At 41.2% G+C, this 19,413-nt stretch overlaps 1 protein-coding gene across 2 annotated transcripts in view; it reads right to left on the reverse strand.

The window, feature by feature from the left end:
• The window catches only part of MTHFD1L (methylenetetrahydrofolate dehydrogenase (NADP+ dependent) 1 like), a 169,828-nt gene that overhangs the window by 128,437 nt on the left and 21,978 nt on the right, over positions 1 to 19,413 (reverse strand). For both annotated transcript variants that reach the window (XM_029058108.2, XM_029058109.2), the window contains exons 8-9: positions 11,599 to 11,710; positions 1,149 to 1,240 (exon numbers count right to left, since the gene is read on the reverse strand). In XM_029058108.2, the coding sequence (XP_028913941.1) occupies positions 1,149 to 1,240; positions 11,599 to 11,710 (204 nt within the window). The remainder of the gene's footprint in view (positions 1 to 1,148; positions 1,241 to 11,598; positions 11,711 to 19,413) is intronic.

Below are 19,413 nucleotides of genomic sequence, written 5' to 3' on the forward strand. Positions count from 1 at the left end.
TAATAACATTCACCTCAAAAAATTATTATTCACCTACATCAGAATACACCAAGGGAAAAAAAAAATCGCTCCTCAGTGGATTCCAAAATTGAATCAAAGAAAGAAGTATGTAACACAAAGTCAAAAACAGATTACAGCAAGAGGCATTTTAAGAATGAATGGAGATGAATATTATCTACTTCAGGGCAGAAACCAGCTTTGAGTTCTGCTTAGTATGAGAAGTACTCAGAATCTGCACTGGCCCAGCTCTTACGTACAGTTTTGGTCTCTACCAAGTGCTGAGAAACTGGAGATGGTTCAGAAAAAGGCAGAAGAGGCATTTTAACAATGAATGGAGATGAATATTATCTACTTCAGGGCAGAAACCAGCTTTGAGTTCTGCTTAGTATGAGAAGTACTCAGAATCTGCACTGGCCCAGCTCTTACGTACAGTTTTGGTCTCTACCAAGTGCTGAGAAACTGGAGATGGTTCAGAAAAAGTGATAAAATTAATTTTAAAAGAGTGACAAGTAACAAATCTCCCTCTGGATCACTTTCCTGCCTGCTAAATTTTCAGAAACCCCGCACACAATCTGATATATGACCTTGCCGAAGTTCTATTTTACAATATTAAATGGGGTGAGTCAGTGTTTCTATTTTTTGCTTCGATATGAAGGTCATAACATTAATATATTTTTCATATATGCACATAATCTTTCTCTGGGAAGTCATTTTCCATGACTGACCCAACCAGGAGATGAAAACATACTCTTCAAGGTAACAGACAAAGAGAAAATTGCCCCTCTGCTCTGGCTTTGCCTGAAGCATAAAACAAAATGTATTCTTCAATTAAAAGTATTGCTGGCATCATATAACCTTAGTTTTCAGTATTATTGTACTTGTGATTACAGAGCTTCTCGTCATCTAAGTAAATATACTCTCCTGGAGTAAATGTATTATACTCCTCAAGTGCTCTGCACACAGTAAGTGCTCAATAAATATGATTGCTAAATGGACCAGAAATTTATTACTATGTTCGGTCCATTACCACAGCACCCATTAAAGTTCCCATCATCTTAATTAATTAGAACTGATACTTCTGCTAGAAATCAACCAATTCAGTGCTCATGACATTCCTTGGGTTCCTTCTAGACTTGATTCCAACAAACCTGAATCCGCAGAGCTGCTGCAAGTGTACTAACGTCCTCTTCAACGACCAAATCACTGTACTGCAAATTTGACTGGCTGAAATCATGTTTCTCTGCAAAAATATTGGGAAGAAATTCAAACACACATTTCTCCAAATAAGCTTTCTACATTAAGGCTGCTACAAATAGCAGTTTACGAGCAGTTCCTCAAATAGGAATTCTTCTCTAGCAAATTATGTTTAAGCAGGTATCCACAACTCACTAGACTGAGTTGCCTTTTCTCTAATAACAAGAGAGTGAGGAACTTCAAAATGCAGGACATCCCTTTGCCAACTATACCACTCTAACACTTTTTAAATTTAATTGTTTTAAAATTTAAATTAAAATTTACCTACCACTCAGCAAAAATAGTGAAAGTAAAATTAACAGCAATAATGATTACAAAATCAAAAATAAATGCAGTGCACATTTGCCATGTTGACTGGGTTATAGATGGATGGCTATGATGTCCGTCATTTGTGTGGAGCCTGGGGAGGGGAGAGTGAAGGCCTATCAGGGAGAATGCCTAGTGGCTTTGTGTTCTTTCTCCCTGCAATGTAGTTTGGGATAACCTAAGAGTACAGCAGAAGAAGCTAAAGAAATACTGAGGCAAGTGTCCATCACCTCTGACTAGAAGACAGGAGCCATGACTTCCAGTTCTTTTCAGCCACACGGATCCTCAGAAGGGATCCCAGGCCTCTTCCACTGCTCCAGAGCTGTCCAAGGCCCCTTAAACATGGGAACCAGTTCTGAGCCACGAGACTAGGTGGCGGGAGCCGAACAGCATAGGCAGGCTGGGGGCTTAAAAATACAAATACCTAATATTCAGATACTCAGAGCCATGGCAGAACTGGGCAGGCTGCAGAGCACCTGAAAAAACAGACAGCCCAGTATGAAACCAGCCACTCAAACACATATTGCCCAAAGTATTATAACACAATTTCCATATTAATTTGGTTAGAAATAAATTCATTCTGATAAAAAGTCTACTTGAAGAAAGGGGGTGGAGTAAAAAAAGCAGTGTGGCCTAGGGGACAAAGCATGGGCCAGAGAGTCAGAAGAAACTGGGTTCTAATCCCAGCTCTGCCGTTTATCTGCTGTATGACTTTAGGCAAAGTACTTCAATTCTCTACGTCAGGGACGTAGTCTGTAAAATGGAGATTAAGACTGTGAGGCCTGTGTGGGACATGGACTGTGTCCAACCTGATTAGCACTTAGTACAGTGCCTAGCACACAGTAAGCGCTCAACAAATATTATTAATAAAAAAGTCACACTGGAGTAAAATAAAAGGTAACTGGTTACATATCATGCTGCTTCCCTCCTAGGAATCTCATAGTCTTGTAGGAATCAATCACCACCATCCTGACTTTCGAATTACTGGAATTTCAACGGTTTGGAAGCTTCTTTACTTTACCTTTGCTTCCAAACAGGAATTACCCAAGGATTTATCACTTACATAATGAGGCTAGAAAAAAAACAAAAAAAAAACCCAAATCCCAATGCCCTTGTGCTTTGCCATTTAGAAAGATACATGCTTTGGCAATTTCAACCCTCATCAATGAACAAAACTCTCTACTTTTTCCTTCAAAGGCTTCAAGATTAATCTCTAAGATATTATATGCTTACTAGGTTCCACTTTGTAAGTCAGGCAGCTAACTGTCCCTTTAAAGAAAACACTTGTAAATGTGAATAATCTCACATCCATCCCTAAAAGAAAACACACACAAATGTCTTCTTCTGACCCCTTTTTGACTCCTCTTTCACAAAGATCTCATCCAGCCATTTTCTATATTTCCTTTTCATGAATAATGCTACATTACCCTCCTTTTCAGATAATTTATGTTTCTAAATTATCTATTTTCCTGACAGCACCTTGGAAGATTTTGCACAATATACATGAAGTGCATGTTTCATACCACATTTCTATCAAGTTTTTAAGGGTGTTAAAAATTATTCCCCTTATGTATTATGTTACGATTAATGGCATTATGCTTTCATAAATCATCCTTAGGCAAGGGCCAGGATTTTAGAGTTGGCTAATTTTTCTACCTCTGGAGATTTGGACTCAAGACTTGATGCAGCCAGAGAAGAAATTTGCTCCTCTTATTCTGTTCCTCCTCTGTTCTGAGGGTGGAAACAAAAGCAATACCCAATCAAGGAATTTCATATGGCAGACTCTCAGAAATAGGTGAACTACGACTGTGGTCCTTGGCTAGAAAAGGAGGACTTCATAATCCCCATATATACAATATACAACTCCAGTCTGTGATTTTAATAGTATTTCTCTGGGAAACCTCCAACTCTTACCTAAGCAATAAGAGTAAGTGAAGAGCAGTATGGTCTAGTGGGATAGAGCACAAGCCTTGGAGTCAGAAGGACCTGGAATCTGTTCCTGGCTCTTCCACTTGTCTGCTGTGTGATGTTGAAAAAGTCACTTCACTTCTCTGTGCCTCAGTTACCTCATTTGTAAAATGGGGATTTAGAATGTGAGCCTCATGTGGGACAGGGACTGTATCCAACCTGATTAGCTTATATCTACCTTAATGCTAAGAACAGTGCTTGGCTCACAGTAAGTGCTTAATATAATCATTGTTATTCCTAGTGCACAGATATCTAACAATTTAACTATGGAAAAAGATAAAATAATCAGACATTAAGGATTTATGAGAAAATCCCAAATCTCACAAAATCCCCTGTGGGCAAGCATCCCCATACTTACTCTAAGAATAGGGAAAAGAAGGCTCAAAGGGTTTAGTTCCTATCCCATGTCCATTGAGGGAATCACTAGAGGCTGGAAAAACCTCCACACTGGATGGATCTACTTTGAGTTGGACGTTACTGGAGATTTTGGGGTTCCGAATGGGAGACGGGGAACTGTGTGGTCTGGAAGCCCCTGAACACGAATATCTCAACTTCCCCCGTTCTTGATAGGGAACCGATCAAGCCCAGGAACAGGAGCCATAGTTGCTGCCATGCAGAAAATTACCGGGCAACGGGCTTGGACCGGGGATTGGTAATCTTCCCCAGTGGTCCACAAGAGATGGCTGCAGTGAGGTCTGGGAGCCTTCAGCACCCACAAAACTGGTGGTAGCAACCCCCACCCCCCCAAAGAGCCGGTATGAACTAGCTTCCACTAGTGGTGGGCAGCTGCGGGATAAGGGGATGTCGATGTCACCTTTTCAAGAATTGGAGCTGTTAAAACATTGAAGATCCAGATGCAGCCAGTGGTGTGAGCTGAACCTCGGGACTGTAGATACCATGGAGCCCAGGCTCCTAATCAAGAGGCTCTCCGAGTTCCTGATTCAGCATATCTCTGTATGTGCAAGGAGAGGGAGCACCTAACATCCCCTCTGCACCCCAACCTAGAGCAGAGGAATTGGCTAAATCCAGCAAGGCAGGGCTGGAGCAAAGACAGGAGAGGAAACATCTCCTCTAAGACAAGGAGCAGGAGGAGGAAGCAGAGAAAGACACTTATTTTAAGGCTAATGAGGATACGGCAGAGAGCAAGAAGCTCCATTTTGGGCAATGAACAGGAAGTGGAGAACAAGAAGCTTCCACTGGACAGTTAAACTGGAGGTGGAAAGTGGGGCTGGCTTTAGTCCCTGGGGGAACAAAGAAAGCTTTTGTATGGATGTTGACTGAGGCCTGGCAGGCTGCCCTCCCAAGCGTGGGAGTGGGGAAGAAATGAGTGCTCGATCCTGCTTCTTGAGCTTGTGACCACTTGTCTGGACAGAAACTAGCCGGGTGACCTATGAAAGTCTCTGGCCATATATTCCCTGCTTTCTTCAGTTGCGAACAGCATGAACCTGAGAACCAGAAAGCGTAGCTTCCCTTCCTCTCTGTCCAGTGCTCCATACCTACTTCTTCCTCTTTTTAAGATGATCCTTCATCTGTAATTTTTCTTAGATTAACCAAATATTTTAGAGATTTTCAATTGAAAGTTAAAGCACTGCTGGGGTTTTCCTGGAAATCATAACAGTCTGCCCAAGTCATAAATCGACTCGGGTTGTTTTGAGACCACTCTGGGAATTCTGCCAGAGAAATAAATGAAGTGGGAAGGACCAAGTTAAATTATTCTGTCCTCATGACATCTGGGCTTTATAGAAACATTTCAAGTTTTATTTGATTTGGCTAAATATGCCTTCTTTATCGGGAACAAGATAGCATTTTTGTACATATATGCTGAATTTGGAAACCTCAAATTTCACATTTCTTCGTATAATGAAAGAATACAGAGAATATTCTAGAAATGATCAGGAAGAGTCTATTAAAAATTGTCAGATATTCTAAACATTAGTATAGATAGTACTTATCTTCACTATCCAATTAATTCTTAAAATACAGAATGCTAATCAGAAACAGTTCAAACATATGTTCCAATTCTCAAAGAATAAAAATAAATATGCAAAGGAAATCCCATCTTGTGATTTTTGTACCAGGGTCCTCAAGATCTCCTTTCTTGGTTTATACTATAAAATTGTAAAATCATACCCTAGTAATTTCTTAGTACTTATCTTCTATTTCTTAGAAATGGAGGCTGAAGGTAGGAGTGTGGGAGAAAAAGGGTTAGAAAAATCTCACTGCTCTCTAAAAGTGAATTGGTCTGTGACAGTATTTTCAAAATCAAGAGATCAAATCAAGACTGAAAAAAACAGTGAATTTTTAAAAATGACATTTAAGTACTTATTATGGGCAGGCACTTAACTACGTGCTGCCGTAGATATAAACTAATTGGGTTGGACACAGCCCCTGTCCCACATCAAGCTCACAGTCTTAATCCCCATTTTACAGATGAGGTAACTCAGGCACAGAGAAGTTAAGTGACCTGTTCAAGATCACCCACAGACAAAGGGAAGAGCTAGGATTAGAACCCATGTTGTCTGACTCCCAGGTCCATGCTCTTTCCATTAGGCCACGCTGCTTTTCAATCCATTTTTTAAATCAATTGTATTTATTGAGCGCATAGAGCACTGTATTAAGCAGTTGGGAGAGTACAATACAACAGACTTGGGAGACACAGATCTGCCCAAAATGTTCTAAACTCAGAAATAAAATCAGAATTCCTGGGACGAGAATAAAAAATGAATGAAAACAAAATGATTTAGAAGCAGACCTCCTAATTCCTAGAAAGATATATGAAGAAAATGAGAAAATGCAAGCAATTTCCCCATTGTTTTGTGCTGGGTTTACTGGGCTGGCAATCTTATTCCCAAAATATTCTATTTCAGTCACTTTTCCCTTGTTCAGTGCATTCAAGAGCTCTTTCTTAATAGGGTTTGAGTTTGGCTATCAATAGGAGGACTAAGTCCCAGAACTGTTTCTCATAACTGTGATAAAGCAATTGTGAAATGTAACCCATTTAAAGGATAGGCACCATCTTCAGAGATGACCTATAATAGCATTCAGCAGAGTAGGATTCCTGAATTCTCAGAAATTTGGGGGGAGGAGGGCAAAGATGGAAGGGGGTGGAAGTTGAGAAGGTACAGAGGACCACTGGACACCCCTTTGCTCTTCCAGAACTGTGTTTCTGCTGGTGATATATTCCCTTCTGCTCCTCTCCTCCCTTGGTAGTATCCTGGGTAGTATTTATCAGTTAATTCTCCTCTTCCCACTCATCACCCACCACTCTCCCTGAGTTCTCCCATTCTCAACCTTTCTGTCCCCCCCCATCTCCCTCACCCCACTCAACCACCAGCAGGTAGCTTTCACTGTTTACAATTAAGTGGAATTTTGGGGGTAGAGGCAATTACAAAAATACATATGGTATTCACTTGTCTACCTTTTGACTTTACTGACATTTTCAACCTGCCTTAATTCCTAGGTAAAATCCACGTGCTTATTATCTGCTTTTAAAAAAGGATTCTTTCCATTTGTTTTGAACCTATCCCTTTCAAAAGACAACAATGCCCCTTCTGTTGTTTATTGGAGATGCATAAGTGCTAAATATAGTGCTCTAGACACAGTCAGTGCTCAATAAAAATGACTGAATGATGGATAACAATTCAATTCTCACACTGAGCATGCCCTTCTCAGCAGGCCTTTCCAGGGAACTAACAGTGGCATGGAAGTGTGTGAGGGATGTTCTCCTTACTACTCCTTCTTAGACTAGGGATGTATTCCCAAACAGCTCTGATTTTACCTTCTAAGTATAACCTTCCCCACAGCTAAATTTATTTTCCACTTTCACAATTTACAGCAATAATGTACCCCAAACGCTTACTAGCTGCTGCATGGAAAATGAATCCTTTTGTTTATCTTATATCCACTACCTTGAAGATTCATTGGTTGTTTCCTAATTCTCATGTCTTGGGATCAGATGGATTTCATACAATTCCACATTTACCTCTAACATATCTTTCTTGATTTTTCAGATGTCAATCATGTCCCCTATTAGCTTCTATTTTGATGTCCTGAAAAGTCCTCATCTTTTTAATCGCCCTCCTACCATTCCTTTTCTAACTCAAGTAAGTTGTTCACACCAGCTACCTCTATTTCCTTTCTAATTCTCTCCATGACCCCCAGCAATATGGCTCCCACCTCCTCCAGGTCACCAATGACATCTTTCTTGTCACTGTTAATCTTTCTTATTGTCAAATCCAATGTCCTAATCCAATGTCCTTTACTGCACCCTAATCCTCCTTTCCTTCTCAGCTACCTTTGGTACTGTGGAAATGCTATCTAATTTTGGCTTCACTAACACTGTCCTCTAGTGCTTCTCCTAGCAATCAATCAAACAATTGTATTTACTGAGTGCTTACTATATATACAGCACTGTACTAACTACTTGGGTGAGAACACCATAACAGAATTGGTTGTCTCTCTGGCCTTCTCTTTTACCTACTCCTTCTCTGCCTCCCTCCACTTAACTGTTCAATTCTACATTCCCTTCTATTCTCCTTGGAGAACTCATTAACTCCCTTGACTTTAAGTACCATCTCTATATGAATGATTCCCAAATCCACCTTGTCTGCAGTCTCATATTTCCTGCTACCCTCATGACATCTCTACTTAGATGTCCCACTTACACCTCACACAACATATCTACAAGAGGACTCAACTTCCCACTCAAATCCTGACCTCCCTGAGACTCTCCATCACTTTAGGTAAGCCCACCATTTTCCATCTTGTAAGCAGTGAAGCAGCGTGGCCTAATGGATAGTGCACAATCCTGGGACTCAGAAGGACCTGGGTTCTAATCCCAGCTCTGCCACTTGTCTGCTCTGTGATGCTGGGCAACTCACTTCATTCCTCTGTGCATCAGTTACCTCATCTATAAAATGGGGAATATGACTGTGAACCCATGTAGGACAAGGACTGTGCCCAATCTGATTAGCTTGTATTGTCCCCGGTACTTAGAACAGTACCTAGCACACAGTAAGCACTTAACAAATACCATTTTTAAAAAAGCCCAAAACCTTGGCATTATCTTTTTATCTCATTCAACACACATATTCCATTGGTCACAAGATCCTGTCAGTTCTTCCTAAACATCTCCTCTGGAATTTGGCTTTCCTCTCCAAAATGCTACCACATTCATTCAAGCACTTATCATCATGACTACTGCATCTACCTCCTTGCTGACCTCCCTGCCTCATCCCCCCGGCCCATTCAGTCTCCATACTTCATGCTGCTGCCTGTATCATTTTTCTAACACATTCAGGCCACAACTCCCCACTCTTCAAAACCCCCAGTGATTGCCTTTCTACCTTACCTTGCTGGTCTCCTACTAAAACCACTCTGCACGCTTTGCTCCTCAAAACACCAACCTACTCATTGTACTTCAATCTCATCTATCTCAACGCCAACCCCTTAACCATGTACCCCCTCTGGCCTGGAAATCCTTCTCTCTTCATATCCAACAGCCTGCCACTCTTCCTACCTTTGAAGCCTGGGTAAAATCATTCTCTAAAAGATCTTCCCCAACTACACCATCATTTCCCCTACTCACTCTCCCCTCTGCATCACTTTAGGCACTTGGTTCTGTATCCTTTAGGGCCCTGCTATAAACCCCACTTCCAGCCACATGGCAGTTATGCTAACAACCTTATAATCTACCATATCCCTTATCTCTAATTTATTTTAAAGTCTGTCTCGCCCTCCAGACTGTAAGCTCCTTGAGGGCAGGGATTGATAACGTCTATCAACTCTACTGCATCATTCCTTCCTAAGCACTTCAGTACAGTTCTCTGCACCTGGTAAGTACTCAAATAAGTACTCAAATACCATTGATTAAAAGGACTAAGAAATTTTTCTAGCAATTTAGGACAAGATTTAGTACTGATTCATATATAATGAATACCAGAAATATGTACATTTAGTATGTAAAGCTTCCTGAAAAGCGCTACTTTTGTTGATCTCCAACCCCATAGCTCACTGAAATAAACCTTTCCAAAGGAAGATTTTCTTTCACCCACTGGGAGAAAGCTCCGAACATCATCATCATAACTGATTTTTTTGAAGGACTTACTATGTGCCAAGCACTCCACGAAGTGCTGGGGTAGAGCCAATGCAATCCGACTAGACACAGTTTCTGTCCCACATGAGGTTCACAGTCTTAAGTGATGGGAGAATAGGTATTACATCGCCATTTTACAGTTGAGTGAAGTAAGGCACAGAAAGTCAAGATCACATAGGAGGTAAACTGCAGAGCTGGAATTAAAATCCAAGTCTCCTGAATTCCAGAACTGTGTGCTTTTTCCGAACCATGCCATGTAACTGTCTTCTTTTTTAATGTTATTTAAATAGTATTTTATGTTCCAGGTACTATTCTAAGCACTGGGATAGATACAAGATAACCCAGTTGGACACAGTCCATGTCCCACATGATGCACAATCTTAACCCTGATTTTACAGTTGAAGTCACTGAGGCACAGAGAAGCTAAGTGATTTGCCCGAGGTCACACAATACGAAAGTGGAGGAGCTGCATTAAAAACCAGGTCCTCTGACTCTGTTCTCCCCTAATTCATCTGTCACAGGCCCAGAAGCTATATGGGTTAGCGGTAGATCTAAGAATGTGAAAGTTGGGGAGAGCTGTATGTAGCGTAGTATTCCATCTTATCCCTTATCCTTCAAACTACCTGAGACACAACCAGGGAATCCCCTCCTTACTTGTGAAGTGCTTATGAGATGGGAATGTTTTTAATTTGACTAATCAAAACAATAAATCATGATAACAGAATTTGGGATTTATTTAGCACCTTTCTTACTAAGAATAGTATCTGCTGTCACGTCTCTCATTTTATGTTCTCCTTTCAACATTTTAGTGAGACATGGAGATTATTACTTGTATTTTAAAGATGGACCAACTAAGCTCCAGATGTTATTACAAGTTTTGTGATACCATGGAAAATATAACCAATCCTGATTATTCATGCTAGCAGGAAGTGGGGCTTGGAAAGACACCCGGAAAGAGAATATAACCAAATCATTTGTCAGATTTTCCAACGAGTAGCAAAACGGATTGCTTTGAAGTTTGCCTCATCCTTCATCACCTTCTGAAAGTGACGAAAGGCAGGTGGAAGCTGAAAACAGGATTAAAGGGAGAATGTGGATATACCACATACATTTATGCATATACCTATAATTTTTTTTATATTAATGACTGGCTCCCCCTCTAGACTGTAAGCTTGTTGTGGGCACGGAATGTATCTGTTTATTGTTATATTGTACTCTCCTATGCACTCAGTACAGTGCTTTGCACACAGTGAGCCCTCAAAAAATATGATTGAATAAACGAATGAATAGGTAACAAACCTTGAATAATCTAGAGTTGGTGGGGTAACAGAACACACTTGTAAACCGACCAAGGGTCTCCCTACCTAAGCAGGACTGTCCTCTTCAACCCAACAGGACTTACCAAAAAAAATTTCCAACTCCCATGAATCCTGATTGCTTTCTGCTATTACAGTGCTTCAGTATGCTCTGGATATGTTGCAAAATTACAATGGTTTCAGGGTTACAGAGCTACATAGTATTTACAGAATCTAAACAAATATTAAATACAAGGAATGTTAAGATAGTAAATGAGGTGAACTGCATTGGAAACAGAGGCAAATTCAGCCACTGAGTACCCTTGGCTGGTCACCTGATGAAATAACACCAGACTGACAGGCTTCCCAGAAGGTTCTTGACTGAAAACTGGGAGTGCTGTGTTTCAGAAATCTCTTCTTGGAACACAGCCAAAAACAGTTCCAGGAACTGCTAACACCAGGAAAGGATAGCAAGGGACAAGTGTTTGAAGATATACAGTGCAGCCAGGCTTGGCATACCAAATTGGAGCTTTTCAGCCTCACACACTCTCAAATGAATTGGACCATAAGCGATTTATTCAAACACAAGGCCAACTACATATAAAACGTATACACTTAGGAACAAAGTGTCAAGCAGGGTTAGCACATCTTTCCTGCATCTTATCAGAAAAGAGTACTTACCTGTTGGAAAATCACGGGAACAATTGATAATAGTAATTCCTGGTCTGATCCAACTGATGGGGATTTCCTCAGGCTTGGGAGAGCCAATGACCACAATATCAGCTTCCTGCAGCTAAAAAGAATAAAGACCATTTACCTTACCAGTTGGAAGAATAGATAATAATAATAATAGCAACAGTGATACTTGTTAAGGGCTTACTATCTGCCAATTACTGTACTGAGCGCCAGAGCAGATACATGATTATCAGATGGGACGCAGCCCATTCCACATCGGGATCACAATCTAATCGGAGAACAGGCCATGAACCCTCATTTTACAGATAAGGAAACTGAGGTTCAGAGAAGTTAAGTGGTTTACCCAAGGTCAAATGGAAGACTAGCGGCAGAGCTGGGACTAAAACCTAAGTCAAGACTGAGCTCCTCATCTTCCCTCCCAAGCCCGGTCCGCTCCCAGACTTCTCCATCACCGTGGATGGCACGACCATCCTTCCTGTCCCGCAGGCCCGCAATCTCGGTGTCATCCTTGACTCGTCCCTCTCGTTCACCCCACACATCCTATCCGTTACCAAGACCTGCCGGTTTCACCTCTACAATATCGCCAAGATCCGCCCTTTCCTCTCCACGCAAACGGCTACCTTACTGTTACGGGCTCTCGTTATATCCCGGCTAGACTACTGTGTCGGCCTTCTCTCTGACCTCCCTTCCTCCTCTCTCGCCCCGCTCCGGTCTATTCTTCACTCCGCTGCCCGGCTCATCTTCCTGCAGAAACGATCTGGGCATGTCACTCCCCTTCTTAAACAACTCCAGTGGTTGCCTATCGACCTCCGCTCCAAACAAAAACTCCTCACTCTAGGCTTCAAGGCTCTCCATCACCTTGCCCCTTCCTACCTCTCCTCCCTTCTCTCTTTCTACCGCCCACCCCGCACGCTCCGCTCCTCCGCCGCCCACCTCTTCACCATCCCTCGGTCTCGCCCATCCCGCCGTCGACCCCCGGGTCACGTCCTCCCGCGGTCCTGGAACGCCCTCCCTCCTCACCTCCGCCAAACCGATTCTCTTTCCCTCTTCAAAACCCTACTTAAAACTCACCTCCTCCATGAGGCGTTCCCAGACTGAGCTCCTCTTCTCCCTCTACTCCCTCTGCCATCCCCCCTTTACCTCTCCGCAGCTAAAGCCTCATTTTCCCCTTCTCCCTCTGCTCCTCCACCTCTCCCTTCCCATCCCCACAGCACTGTACTCGTCCGCTCAACTGTATATATTTTTGTTACCCTATTTATTTTGTTAATGAATTGTACATCGCCTTGATTCTATTTAGTTGCCATTGTTTTTACGAGATGTTCTTCCCCTTGACGCTGTTTACTGCCATTGTTCTTGTCTGTCCGTCTCCCCCGATTAGACTGTAAGCCCGTCAAACGGCAGGGACTGTCTCTATCTGTTGCCGACTTGTTCATCCCAAGCGCTTAGTACAGTGCTCTGCACATAGTAAGCGCTCAATAAATACTATTGAATGAATGAATGAATGAAAGTCATTGGATTTCCAGGCCCATTCTCTTTTCCACTTGAAAGCCTGACGTGCCTGTACAAACTGGTAGCTGTTGGAGAAGTGCTTAGTACAGTGCTCTGCACACAACAAGCGCTCAAGGGAAGGTGGAGAAGACATCAAGATCCCCTTCAACCTCACATCCTGATCTACCGTTCTTTTCTTTGGGTGGCAGAGGGGGTAAGTACATAGCTAGTAATAATGACAATGATGATGTTAGTTGTTAAGCACTTGATATTCATTCATTCATTCAATAGTATTTATTGAGCACTTACTATGTGCAGAGCACTGTACTCAGCGCTTGGAATGTACAAATAGGCAACAAATAGAGACAGTCCCTGCCCACTGACAGGTTTACACTCTAATCAGGGGAGACAGACTAAAACAATAGCAATAAATAGAATCAAGGGGATGTACATCTCATTAAAACAATAGCAATAAATAGAATCAAGGCGATGTACACCTCATTAACAAAATAAATAGGGTAATAAAAAATATATACAAATGAGCGGACGAGCACAGCGCTTAGGGGAGGGGAAAGGAGGGGGGAGGAGCAGAGGGAAGGGGGGGAAAAGGGGGCTTAGTTGAGGGGAGGTGGGGGGGGTAGAGGGTAGCAGAGGGAGCAGAGGGAAAAGGGGAGCTCAGTCTGGGAAGGCCTCTTGGAAGAGGTGAGCTCTAAGTAGGGTTTTGAAGATGGGAAGAGAATTAATTTGGCGGAGGTGAGGAGGGAGGGCGTTCCAGGACTGCGGAAGGACGTGGCCCGGGGGGTCGACGGCGGGATAGGCGAGAACGGGGGACGGTGAGGAGGTGGGCGGCAGAGAAGCGGAGCGTCGGGGTGGGCAGTAGAAGGAGAGAAGGGAGGAGAGGTAGGAGGGGACAAGGTGATGGACAGCCTTGTAGCCTAGAGTGAGAAGTATGGCCAGCACTGTTCTAAGCACTGGGGCAGATACAAATTAATCAGTTCAGATATAGCTCCTGTCCTGCATGGGGCTTACAATCTAAGTAGGAGGGAGGTCAGGTATTGAATCCCCATTTTTACAGATGAGGAAACTGAGGCACAGAATCAATTTTTTTTTGAGGGCTGTGTACAGAGCACTGGACTAAAGCTTGGGAGAGTACTATGGTTAAGTGACTTGCCCAAGGTCACACAGCGGGTAAGTGGCACAGCCAGCATGAGAACCCAGGTCCTCCTATTTCCAGGCCCGTGCTCTTTCTACTAGGTGGAAAGGAGGGAGGTAGCCAAGCCTATCATTCTTTTTTTGGTTTCCCACTCCCTGAAGCTCAGCTGGGCAAGGGGGAGTATGTTTGCAGAGAATCCTCTCTGATGGGGACCTAGGAAGGAGTAGGTTCAGCCAGTGGTTATAGAGACACACAATCAAGTCCTCCTGGCCCAGAAAAATAGGGACTTGACTGAATTCATCATTGTCAGTATGTTTTATTGGTGCTTTTGTGTAAACTACAACTGCATTTTACAATTTAACTGAGATTAAGTGGCAAAACAGCAGCTAGCTGACTGCCTAGGCAACACAAGATTCTGAAGCCTTAATTTTTGAAAAGAATTCCAAAGTGATAAAATGAATTTATTTGGTGCTATTCTGGCACCACTTTTGAAAAGGAAAAGGAAAATTGGAAAAGTTGTCATTTGATATATTTCTGCTAAAACAGCTTTTCAAGTCATTACAGATGGGAGGCAATATAATGACTGCAACTTCATTTATAGGACTAAGTTAACAAATAAAATACAGTCTTAACTTATCTGTAGAGTAAAGATTTAATGCAACCCAGAATTACACATGCTAAACAAAGACCAAGAGTTGCTAAGACTCAAACGTAAATATATACCTAGTGCAACTAATCCTACCTTAAAAAGTTATCATATAAATGCACGTGATCAGTTTGACAGACTGCACAGATGAAGTGAAAAAGAGAACACATTTTAATGGTATCGCCATGAAGGAGGTTATTAATTAATCACGTTAAACAGGAAGAAATGAATATTTTACCAAGCATCCATTCTTGTCTCTATAACTACAGAATCATAACAGTGCAAAACTGAAGAAGTGTAACACAATATTTCTCCAGCCAATATTAACAGCAGTTCAGATGGTCAAAGCCGCACAAGCTATCTGCAAATATATCTAAAAAGCAGCTGGGCTTTTGAGTTACATCACATTTAGAAGCAGTTTTCCAGGGGTTGGAGGATTTTTATCATGCATAAAGATTGTATCCCTTTACTAAGATATACCACCATCAGACGTGGAGTCACAAAAACTAGAATGCAATTCCAATGTTTAGGACTTGTGAGCGTCTGAAAATGATCATTATTATGAAAGACTGCCAGTTAGATGTTCCCTTAATAGCAAAGCTCTTTGAAAATATGTGGGAGATAGGATAATATAACAAAGATTCATTTTAGAGTAGAGACTTGCAGGTTCTCACAAGTCCTACAAGGACAACAGAAACCTGTCTTAGCTACAACCTGCTCTTTTTCTCGACTATAAATCACTTAAATTCCTCAAGCCTACAACAAAACACATTCTCTTTAAATGAGCAATGTTACTATGAAGCCAGAACTTGCAGCATAAATTAGGACAATCTTTGGTTACAAAATAGAGGGTAATCATTTCTTCAAGGAAAAAATGCTAGACCCAAATGAATTCCTGTGAACAGATCTTAACCAGATAAAATCCAAAGAGAATCATAATCTCCAAAGTGGCCCTTCTTCCTCCCCAACCGGGATTCCTGCGACAAAAATCAATCTGAAACTTTATCTCATAACCAAACATGACTTTCTAAAATGAGACTTAAGGAGAGGCCCCTTAAATGGGGAACCACCCATTCCCAAGGCAAAAGTCTGACTGTCAGAACAGTAAAATTGCAGCTATGGAAACATTTAATGTTAATGAGAGGGTATCACACAATACACAAGAGTTCAAAACTGATTTTACTCTAAGGATAGCATCATTCTGTCCTTTAAACTCAAAATAGGGGCAGAGATTTTTAAATCAAATATCAAAATACTTCTTCTAAAATCAATCAGTAGTATTTGAGTGCCTGCTGTGTGCAGAGCACTGTACTAAACCCTGGGAGAGTACAACAGAAGTACCAGGCATGGACTCTACATTCGAGGAGTTTACAATCCAGCTGGGGGAGAGGTGGGCAGCAGGCAAAAATTAATTATAGGTAGGAAGAAGAAAGAAAAGGTAATGTGTACATGAGTTAGAACGTAAGTATTAGGGTGTGTAAGACATGCACAAATTACTACGGACGGTTGTACTTAAGCACTTAAGTAGCTCTGACTGAGCAGCAGTAATGGAGATATAAGCAAGGGAAACTAGAAATTTCTCAAAGGAGTCTTACTGGAGGACAGATGTGATTTCGAAGAAGGGCTTTGAAAATAGAAGTGGTGTGTGGAATTTGAAAGGAACGGAGTTCCTGGACAATGTGGAGGGCATGAGCAAATGATCAGTGGCAGGACAAAAACGAGGTGTGGTGAGAGTTTACCTAAAAAGAAGAAACAAAGAGTACGAGTTTGAGTGCAGTGGGAGTGGAGAGTAGTTAAACATGAAGGAAAGAACTGATCAAGTGGCTTGCAGCCAATGGTCGGGTGTTCTAAATGATGGGAAAATAATAGGTAACCGTTTGAGGTTTTTGAAGAGAGAACTGAGCACAGAAGGATGTTTCAGAAAAATGATCCAGGCAGCAGAATGAATTATGGATTGGAAAGGGAAGAGGTCTGGAAGCAGGGAGATCCGTGAGGATGCTAATGCATTAGTTAAATTTGCACACAGCACTTATGTACATATCAATAAGTTATATATTATAAATTACTAATCTCTGTTAATGTCTGTCTCCCCCTTTAGACTGTAAACTTGCTATGGGCAGGGAAAATGTCTATTCTTTTGTACTATACTCTCCCAAGCACTTAGTACAGTGCTCTGCACATAGTAAGCACTCAATAAATACCACTGACTTATTGATACTTAAGACTGTGAGCTCCATGTGAGACCTGATTACCTTGTATCTAATCTAGTCCTTGGCCCATAGTAAGTGCTTAACAAATACTACAATTATTAAGTAGTAAAATTAGTATTATTACAAGACTAAATACGACATGGGCCACGACCAGTGTGAAGGTTACTTGTGTAGAGATGAAGGATCAGATCCTTGGAGACATTGTGGAAATAAATCTGACAGAATTTGGAGAAAGCTTGAAAACAGGATTGAAAGAGAAGAAACCACCATAGAAAATGCCAGTGTTAGGGGGCTTCAGAGATGGGGTGGGTGGCAGGGTTGTCAACTATGATGGGAAAGTTACGGGGAACAGATGATCTGGGAGGGAAAATGAGTTCAGTTTTGGATATACTGAGCTTGATGTGTCATATAACATCCATGAAAAGACAATCTGGAGAAAGAAAATGTGATATTACAGAGAAGGAAAGAAGTCAGAGGTAGTGAGATGCAATGTCCCTCCAAAATTTAAACTGAATTTAAAAGCTACATATGGAAAAAAAGGGAGAGGTGGTAATGTGGGCTGTTTCAAAATATAGAATTCCTACAATAAGAATTAGCCATTCCCCATTTTAATAAACAATAAACCTGCATTGCTATTAATCTTCCCCAAGTACCCACTTCGGCTCTTTGATGTTAACGGGCAAACTAGGAAAACAAAAGCTAAATAAAGAACTAATCTTGCAGAAAAATCAATATTTAGGACACTTGTGTATACACAGTTTCTGCATAATGCTATGCATAATAATAATAATGTTGGTATTTGTGAAGCGCTTACTATGTGCAGAGCATTGTTCTAAGTGCTGGGGTAGATACAGGGTGATCAAGTTGTTCCACATGAGGCTCACAGTCTTCATCCCCATTTTACAGATGAGGGAACTGAGGCACTGAGAAGTTAAGTGACTTGCCGAGAGTCACACACTGACAAGTGGCAGAGCCAGGATTCAAACCCATGACCTCTGGCTCCCAAGCCCGGGCTCCTTCCACTGAGCCATGCTGCTGTATAATAAGGTATAATGCAATCTAAGAGATTGTAAGCTACTTGACAACATGGAGAGTGCATGTTCTGCCCAAATTTTTGCACATTTTTGGTCCTCATAATTTTATCAATATTGTTTCTTGGAGGTGAACACAGACATTTTAATAAAATTTCATTCATACAAAGCTGAAGGATGAAAATGCCAAAAACATTTAAGAGGAAATAACTATGTCTTCATTTTCTTCAGATACTGAAATACTGCTCGGAATCTGAGTACATAACCAAGAGAATGAATATTTCAGTCAGAGTTACTTCTCAACTTCACACACACCCAATCACTGATCTAACCCAGGGACTTTTTTTTTTCTGTCCCCTCAAGAATTGGATGAATACCTATTCCCCCAGCTTTACTGATCAGTTGAACAGATTATTCGGACTTTTTTGTTTGTTTTTTAAGTGCAAGGAAATCTTTCTACAGGGTTAGAACATAAATCAGGTCTACTGTAAGCCAAATGGCCCCAGCTGAAATTCTGATTGCAACATACGCCTACCAAATTTCTTCCCCAAGGGATAAGAAGTGATTCTATCCTTATCTAAACACTTATAAATTCATCTCTAACTTCAATCCATCAACTCAAAAATGCTCAAGGAACCAAAGTCTATCATTTACTTGTGGTATCTACAAGAGTTTTATGAATTAGCTAAATTTCTGACATATTCACTCAAGCCCAGAATTGTTCTTCTGGGTTAGATTGAAAATAATTATTCCCAATGGGAGTAAACATGGAAAATACTATAAATGACAAATAAATTTTAAAAAAGAAAATGTAGAGTGGAATGTAGTGAAGGAAACATTGCTTTTTGTTATTTGAAGTTACCAATAATGAATTGAATGAAAAAAATATTTCTGCTTCAACATGATAAACATTCAGAACCAAAAAGCGATCCAGAAAATTCAAAAATGATGGCTCCCAGAACAGCACTACCTAAGTCACATTGCATGGATACACACAGGACTTTTGATTTATGCCTCTATGCTAAACACATACTTTAATACATACAGCATGTTAAAGTTAATGTGAATTAATGTTGCTGTGGGAAATTGAGCTCTGGATTTCCTGACAATTGTGCTTTTCAGCCCTGAATCTCTTGTTGCATTACCAGAGGTTTTAACATTTCATTTCCTTTGAGTTTTTAGGAATTCATATTGGATGAGAAAGATGGAACCTGAATTCACCTGTGATACATAAATCACCCTATTCCAATGAAATCCACCCCACTTTCATTT

This window comes from Ornithorhynchus anatinus, chromosome 2 (assembly GCF_004115215.2).
Source record: "Ornithorhynchus anatinus isolate Pmale09 chromosome 2, mOrnAna1.pri.v4, whole genome shotgun sequence".
NCBI lineage: Eukaryota > Metazoa > Chordata > Mammalia > Monotremata > Ornithorhynchidae > Ornithorhynchus > Ornithorhynchus anatinus.